The sequence below is a fragment of the Oryzias latipes genome, chromosome 14, assembly GCF_002234675.1.
Source record: "Oryzias latipes chromosome 14, ASM223467v1".
NCBI classification, from domain to species: Eukaryota; Metazoa; Chordata; class Actinopteri; order Beloniformes; family Adrianichthyidae; genus Oryzias; species Oryzias latipes.
The window spans coordinates 14,265,548-14,273,674 of NC_019872.2; the positions used below are offsets into that span (position 1 = coordinate 14,265,548).

The window sequence follows — 8,127 nt, forward strand, 5'->3', positions numbered from 1 at the left end:
ATGCATTATAATTCTCTAAAGTGGACATTTTTATATGTTTTAAAGACTTACAGTGTTTTTTGTTGTTTAATTCAGCCTATAAGGTCCTTTGGATGAGTGGATTTTTAACTTAAAACAGGAAAGTTATTTTTTTTCTACGCATAGTATTTTTAATCTAAAATACCCTTGTGGTTCAGTATCAGTTTCTCTCACCTTAGTTACCGTTAGTTCCACTTCTCTGCACTGACGCTCCAGCTGAGCATTCCTTTAATCTGGATTTTTTTTTTCAATTCAACCCTTATTTGCAAACCTTGTGAATCGTTCATTCAAATAGAAATGTATTGAATTCAAAATTTTTCCTTTGGAACCCCAAGATCTGTATTCTTCTTATCTTTTGTGCATCATGGTGTAAAAAAAAAGATGCTTTCTTTAAAGTTTTGGTTCCAAAAAATATATTTGGTTTTTGAGGAAGAAAAAATACTGCTCCCTTCAATCTTTTCACTTATAAGTCTGCTTGAAAGCGTAGGGGGAAAAAAACACTTTACTGTTAATTTTACTTATGAGAAGTGATTTGAACTTCCTTCTCAGTGAAGCAGCTTCACAAAGTGAAACAATTGATCTTCAGTCCTGGCTAATTAATAGATAGCAGGATTACTAGATGAATGCACTCTCTCTGTTTGACTGCACACACCAGCAGCAATGAGAAAAATGACAGGGGCTGTCATTAAAATGAACAAAATAAAGAAAGTCACTTAATGGGGTGCTGCAGGGGACGTGTCACTCAAAGTCTGACTAAAACTGTCCTTTTCCACTTACCTTTTAACCTCAGATTAAGTGTTGAATCGTGTGACCACATATTTTACAACTTTTTTTTCCCCTAGAGTGACTTTGGTTAAGTTTTAATTCAGTGCATCCCACCTCCAGCTTCACAGGTTGACTGATCTCAGGCAGGATTTTTCCCGTTTTGTGTTACCACTGTCATCACGTCTCAACAGCTCCCCCATGTGGTCAACATGGCGCACTAGCAGGAGGTCAAAAACCATAACTTCCCCGAAGCTTTTTAAAAGCCTAAACAACTGAAATCAATAATAATAATAAGAAGAAGAATAACAACAACAAGAAGAAGAACAGTAATAATAATTCTAAACCCGTTTTGTCCCTTTTGGGGTCACAGGGCTGCCGAAGTCTATCCCGACTACTCATGGGTGATGGCAGGGGACATCCTGGACAGGTTGCTAGTCTGACGCAGGGCCACAATCACACACCTCCTATGCACTCTTACATTCACGTGTTTAGGGACAATTTAGGGTAACCAATTAACCTATGACGCATGTTTTTGGATGGTGGCAGGAAGCCGGAATCCCCAGAGGAAACCCATGCATGCTATTGGAGAACATGCAATCTCCACATAGAAAGGTCCTTTGGTGATTCTGTTTCAGAACCCCCCAGCCATGACTTGAACCGGGGACCTTCTTGCTATGAGGCAAGAAGGTCCAACTGTGCCACCGTGCAGCCCTGACAATAATACTAATTAAGGAAAAATAAAAAAACATCTCTTTGTTGTTCATTTGTTTATCAAGTTTTATCAGTAATGTTTAGATTTTTAACAGTATATTGAACAAAATAATAATAAAAGCCTTAATATGTATTTTTATTAGAATAACAATATAACATAACACAACAAGCCCATATTGCCATCTTCTCTGACACAGCAGTGTTTAGTTGCTGCCCAGAAACAAAGTTCTTTAAGTATGGAATGTCATTTAAATGTATAGATTTTTTATTTATTTAATTGAATTCTGGACCAAATCTGATAATAAAAGGCAAAAAAAAGCATGATGGTGCACTTAATTTGTAATAATAGAAATGTCCTTTTCTTTTTCTTTTTTCTTTTTTTGCTTTCTTGCACTTTTATTCAACTAAATTTGCTGCAGCAGGAAGATCTTATTTGACACAAATTGTATTTTATTTTGAACAGAGCTTGTAAAAATAAAGCAAGTTAAAATTGCTGTAGAAAAATCCAACACAGTAATAATTTTTTTGTTTTTTTCCGGAATCCGTTTTTTTAGGAGTTTTTCCATACTGCGAAGGCGGATCCAAGGGCAGGGATGCCCAGTTTAGTTTAGTCTGTTTAGTTAGTTCAGTTTAGAATTTTCCTATTGCATTCTGTGTATTCATCATCGTTATGATTTTATACGTACTTTACAATTACCGGGACAAAGCCCATTAAGACGACTGCTGTTGTGATTTTGGGCTGTAGAAATAAAATTTAATTGAATTGCAATGAAATTAATGACTTAATTGCCAACAAATCTTATAGAAAGAGGATTTTTATAAACATTGAAGTGGGACTTTGAGTATCTCGCTGAGTTTTGGTCAGTGAGAATCTGGACCAACTGGCTCTCTTAGCCTAAAAGATTGCAGACCCCTCAGCTCCACTCAAGGAAAATATTTACATTTTTTTAAATATTTTTTTAATGAAATAAAAACTATAAAATTAAAAAAAATTAAACATATCTGTAATATTTAAAACCAAAATTTAGTTTGTAAGATTACAAAAACACAGAACACTTTAATTGAGATTAATTCTCTATCTGCTCCCAAAGGCAACACCCTAAGTGCTGAAATATATCCTTGTTGTGAATTTCTTGAACTTTTCTTTAGGAATTAATAAAATATTTTTTCTTTCCTGACTTTTGATCTCTTTTCTACTATGACTTTCATAATTGTGCCATTGGTGCCTATCAACCCATCTCTTACACTTTGCCCACCTTTCTTTCAGGTATTTGTTGCCTTTGATTAAAATGCCTCCCGTGCTGTAGAATCAAGAACCTTCATTGCCATTCTGTGCAGCATAGTAAAAATTATGCTCAGAAAAACAGGTGGAGACAAAACTTTTGGCTGATTTCAAGAAAAACAATTGTCTTTTGTCTTCCCCTAGTGGCTGAACGTGGTATAACATGGTAATTGAGTCTACTGGGTGACTGAGTCCAATTAAAAAAATTCCTGTTGCACTTGTTCCCATCACGTTCACAAGTTCGTCTAAAAACAGCAGCTGTGCTCATCAACTCAAGATGTCTATAGAGCAGCTGTTCAGGAACATAAGGGATTTTAAATGAAACATCTGGCGTTGAACGGTGCCCTGGTTTGCAGGAAAAAAATAATGAAATTATGCGTTTTACTGGGGAAAATTCCCATCACAGTGTTTATCACAGGTAAATGTAGCTTAACCTCAGTTAATAACATAGAACTGACATCTATAATGTATTTTTGTTGCTCAAAGTTGTTTAATCTAGCTGATGCCAGTGATTCCAATTCTTTGTAGACATTACCATGAAAAGAAAATTCGAAAAACAAATATATTGGAGTCATTTTTCACTTTTTAAATAAACTATTACAATAATATAAGAAAAATATAAGGATAAAAAGAGTTATGTCAGTATTTCAAAATGTAGATCTGTACACATTAAAACTTGTGTTTGAAGAGTGTAACTTAAAATTATGATTCTGGGATTTTTGTGTATGCTACAAAGCCATTATTTTGAACTACAACACATGGAGACAAGGTGAGCTCATTGTTTTAATGAAGCAGGACCCCTGGTTTTTAGATCTCTTGGAACCATGTCCTAAGTTTTTGATTTTACAGAGATTGGCTACCTGTTGTAGAGACAGGTTATTTTTGTGGCAAGATCTATCTATCTATCTATCTATCTATCTATCTATCTATCTATCTATCTATCTATCTATCTATCTATCTATCTATCTATCTATCTATCTATCTATCTATCTATCTATCTATCTATCTATCTATCTATCTATCTATCTATCTATCTATCTATCTATCTATCTATCTATCTATCTATCTATCTATCTATCTATCTATCTGTTTAAGTGAAACTGCTTTTCTTTGTGTTTTGATGTCATATACATGAATATATGAAATAAATATATTTAATATATAAAGTAAACAAGTTATAATGTATGCGGATATGTATAAAAAATTCAAAATGATAATCAATTATTATCATGTTCTCTTCTTCAGTTTTTTGTTGGCTTGCTTTTTTTCCTATATCAGAGACGTTCAAACTGGGTGCGCAACTGAACACGCGTGACTCTCAACCGGAAGTGCAAACGGGCTCATTCAATTCCGTGGAAATTAAAAGGGAACACTACTTTCACGTGTCTTTAGGATTTGCCCTGGAAATATACGAATTACGCACATTGACGGATTACAATTCAAGAATTTTATTGGCAGAGAAACGGGTGACGTTGGAGGATTGACCAATACTATAATTTTCAAGTTCCCGTAAAGTATCGCGATGCAATTCGTGAAATAAATCCGTAACGCGGCTTCACAATCGGCCATTTCGTCTGCACAGGCCATCAGCCGAACAAGGCAGCTGGTTAACATCGACTTTACTGGTAACCTGAAAGACAGACCAAGAACATCGCAACATGAGTGAACAAGCTATCTCATTCGCTAAGGACTTCTTGGCCGGCGGTATCTCCGCCGCCATATCCAAAACAGCCGTCGCCCCAATCGAAAGAGTGAAGCTTCTCCTTCAGGTAAAACTTTCCGGAAGGCTCGCCTCGTTAGCCGGCTAGCTTGCATAATTCTGCTGTAAATTCCTCGGAAGTGTCACTTCCTAGCATCCTGGCTCACCCGAAGCCCCAAGGGTTTCAGTCTGTCGCTGTGTTTGTGTTAAAACGATGGAGTAGTTTTGACGTGTGAGGTTATGGGCTTGAGGTCATTGAAAGAGGAGAGATGACCTACAACGAGCCGGGCTGCTAGCTTAGCCTGACGCGTTAACCTTAGCCGGCGTAGCTAACAAAGGACAAACGCTCGTAGTGACAGTGGTACACTCTGTTCTTTTTAGTGATTTTGGGACTATTCCTATTCCGTATGAATTTATTTTAGGTTTAGTTTCATCAATGCAGTGAGTTAGATAGATAAGGCTTCTGACGGAATGCATTTGATGTTAGCGACGCAGAACAGAAGTGCCCGGCCCGGTGATTCATACCGGGTCACACAGCTTTTACATCTTTTCCTGTTCATACAGAGCAATGACATGAATATAAAATACAGCATTTTCTTTATTTTCCATCAGCACTGTTAGTGGAATTTACTGTGTTTGCAAATGGTCAATTTTTAGATCAATACTCCTGACTGCTGATGATTACTGTTAAATACTCGTTTGTTAGAAATGTCCACCTGACTTTTATCACTTTGGCAAGGTCATCACAAGGTGTCTGTGATTGTCATGTGCTTCGACTCTGACTTCCTTGTTTCAATTAAAACCCATTTCTTTCACTATTATAGGTCCAGCATGCCAGCAAGCAGATTACAGCAGACAAGCAGTATAAAGGTATCATCGACTGCGTTGTCCGTATCCCCAAGGAACAGGGAGCCCTCTCCTTCTGGAGAGGCAACATGGCCAACGTCATCAGATACTTCCCCACCCAGGCCCTCAACTTTGCTTTCAAGGACAAGTACAAGAAGGTCTTCCTTGATGGGGTTGACAAGCGCACCCAGTTCTGGAGGTACTTTGCCGGAAACTTGGCGTCCGGTGGCGCCGCTGGAGCCACCTCCCTCTGCTTCGTTTACCCCCTCGACTTTGCCCGTACCCGTCTGGCAGCTGATGTGGGAAAGGCAGGACAGGAAAGAGAGTTCAGGGGTCTGGCCGACTGCCTGAAAAAGATCTTCAAGTCCGATGGTCTCAAAGGCCTGTACCAGGGCTTCAACGTCTCTGTGCAGGGTATCATCATCTACAGGGCTGCATACTTCGGCATCTATGACACAGCAAAGGGTACGCAGTTGATATGTACAAATGCATTGCGTGGCATTTGTTAAAAGTTGGTTAAACTGACAGGTTTTTGTTTTGTTTACAGGTATGCTTCCAGACCCAAAGAACACCCACATATTGGTGAGCTGGATGATTGCACAGACTGTAACAGCAGTTGCCGGCCTGACCTCCTACCCCTTCGATACTGTTCGTAGACGCATGATGATGCAGTCTGGTCGCAAGGGAGGTGAGTATTTGCTTCCGTCGAAACAACTATTAGGTCCTATCGTGCCTTTTTCTGACCACACATTTTTTGCCCCTCAGCTGACATCATGTATAGCGGAACCATCGACTGCTGGCGCAAGATTGCGCGCGATGAGGGCGGCAAGGCTTTCTTCAAGGGAGCTTGGTCCAACGTGCTCAGAGGCATGGGCGGCGCCTTCGTGCTGGTGTTGTACGATGAGCTGAAGAAAGTCATCTAACTCTTCATGTTGTCACCTCACTGTCCAATTTGGCTAAATGTATTAACTTTCCATTTCTATGGACTTTGCATTCTGCCTTATTTATGGGAACAAATTAGTGTCTCACCACTTAGCTGTGGGCAATGGCTGTACCAGTTGTGCAACTTTATGATTTTAAGACGTTCCACGCCCTCTTTACCAATGTCATTCCTGATAAAGAAGTATGAATACCTCCTCCTGTTAATACATAGGTTTGTATGGTCCCAACTTAAATAAATCTATTCTGGGGAACAAACTTAACAATGATGTCGACTGTCTCCTCCACTGTCATAGCACGACATGCACCGAGCTGGATAATGAAATGCACGAAGTGGATTACACCTAGCTGCTATATTTACGCATGCTTATCTGGCTGAGCCTTCTTGGTTTCACCGTGGTCACGTCTAGGACTGTGGAAAGCACTCGCGTGACTGTTCATGATGTTCCTGTAAGAGCACAAAATGAGTTTAAATGCCTCAATTAATGGCCTGTTGAAATTTTGATGAGGTTGCTAGGATACTATTCAACGCTTATTTAGATTTTCTTTTCAAATTAAATGACATTGAACTGCAGGAAGACAGACGGTGAAAGAATTTAATCTGAAAAGAAACGACTGCTTTCTAAGATCCCTATAAGAATAAGCAAAATGCACTGGCCCCATTTTTGCACATTTAGATTAATTATTTAGTTGCATGAAAGTGAAGGGGAAAGCTTGTACATTTGCTGAATATGTAAGAATAATTTGTCCTTGTGAACATAAAGTCTCATTGCTAAGAGGGAATGGAATTGGGTGTTGAAATACTGTTCTATATTTTCTATTAGTCACAACTGAAACCAATGGCGTTACCTGGCAGAAAACACTTCATTTGGGATGGGTTAACAAAACCAAAAAAATTGGCATTGGTGCATGAAGCCTTACAGTCAGTGAAGGCAGGTATGAGCTTCACATAAGCACTGATTGCTGTTAGCCTGACGTGGAAGTTTCAAAGTACAAGCTTAGAGATCTGAGTTCATTCTATGGTAACAGTAGGGGGCGCTAGCTCCAAACAAATATACATTACTATCTTTTTTTTTTTCTTCCACAAGCTTAAACAGAAAGTAAAAATATTTTTACGACAAAAGAATTAAGTGACAAGTTCCAGATGTTGGGTTTTCAGTTAATGATCCCAAACAGATGTGCAGGTTAAAGACACGTAATGTCCCCTTAATGAAAGCTGCTGCGTTTATCACTTCATTCAGATTTAGAGGAACTTTCATGTTCATGTTGTCACACCTCATTGTTTAAAGAAACACGCCTCACAATGAAATGCAACCAACTTTGCCAAAACAGTTTGTGTCGTGTGCAAAAATAATCTGTTCATTAAAGTGCTGACAAAGCTGCTAATAAAGAGAACTTACAGCTTCATTTAATGAACTTTGTGTTAGTTCCTTGGAGACAAACTTGACCAAATGAGTTATAATGGATACATTTTTTTAAATTCTTAATACTTTAATGATTATATGCTCATTCATAAAAAATACAAAAAAGTTAAAATATACAAGTGCAACATGTAAAGTAGCAGGTTATGAATTTTATTTATTTATAGATGTACATGTTTAAGGCAGTTGTGTTTTTATGTGATACATTTCATTGGTTCATTAGATTCTGAGTTGTTGGGTTCTGGACCTCCATTTCTTGCTGGCGTCCAGTTGAGCTAAATTCTGCTTTTACTTACAGTCGATAGAAAACTCCACTTTATCCACTCATTTCCTTTTGTGTGAAACACTGGGAATAATTGCTACAAATATAAATTTATCTTCAAAAAAAACATTGTATTGTTGGTCAAACAAGTCTGTCATTTTTAGAAGAATCCACAAAAGTACAT

General features: G+C 38.1%; 1 protein-coding gene across 1 annotated transcript; it reads left to right on the forward strand.

Moving 5' to 3' along the window:
• The first annotated feature begins 4,102 nt into the window (after window positions 1-4,102).
• Window positions 4,103-6,620, forward strand: LOC101163991 (ADP/ATP translocase 3). Its single transcript, XM_004076349.4, has 4 exons — window positions 4,103-4,545; window positions 5,300-5,786; window positions 5,869-6,009; window positions 6,087-6,620. The coding sequence occupies exons 1-4, from the start codon at window positions 4,435-4,437 to the stop codon at window positions 6,242-6,244; spliced, it is 897 nt and encodes a 298-aa protein (XP_004076397.1). The 5' UTR covers window positions 4,103-4,434; the 3' UTR covers window positions 6,245-6,620.
• Window positions 6,621-8,127: the final 1,507 nt, after the last annotated feature.

Coding starts and splice junctions, on each gene's coding strand:
- LOC101163991 (XM_004076349.4), top strand. CDS start 4,435: ATGAGTGAACAAGCTATCTCATTCGCTAAGGACTTCTTGGCCGGCGGT. Junction 4,546..5,299: donor GAGTGAAGCTTCTCCTTCAG/GTAAAACTTTCC, acceptor TCACTATTATAG/GTCCAGCATGCCAGCAAGCA. Junction 6,010..6,086: donor GCAGTCTGGTCGCAAGGGAG/GTGAGTATTTGC, acceptor TTTGCCCCTCAG/CTGACATCATGTATAGCGGA.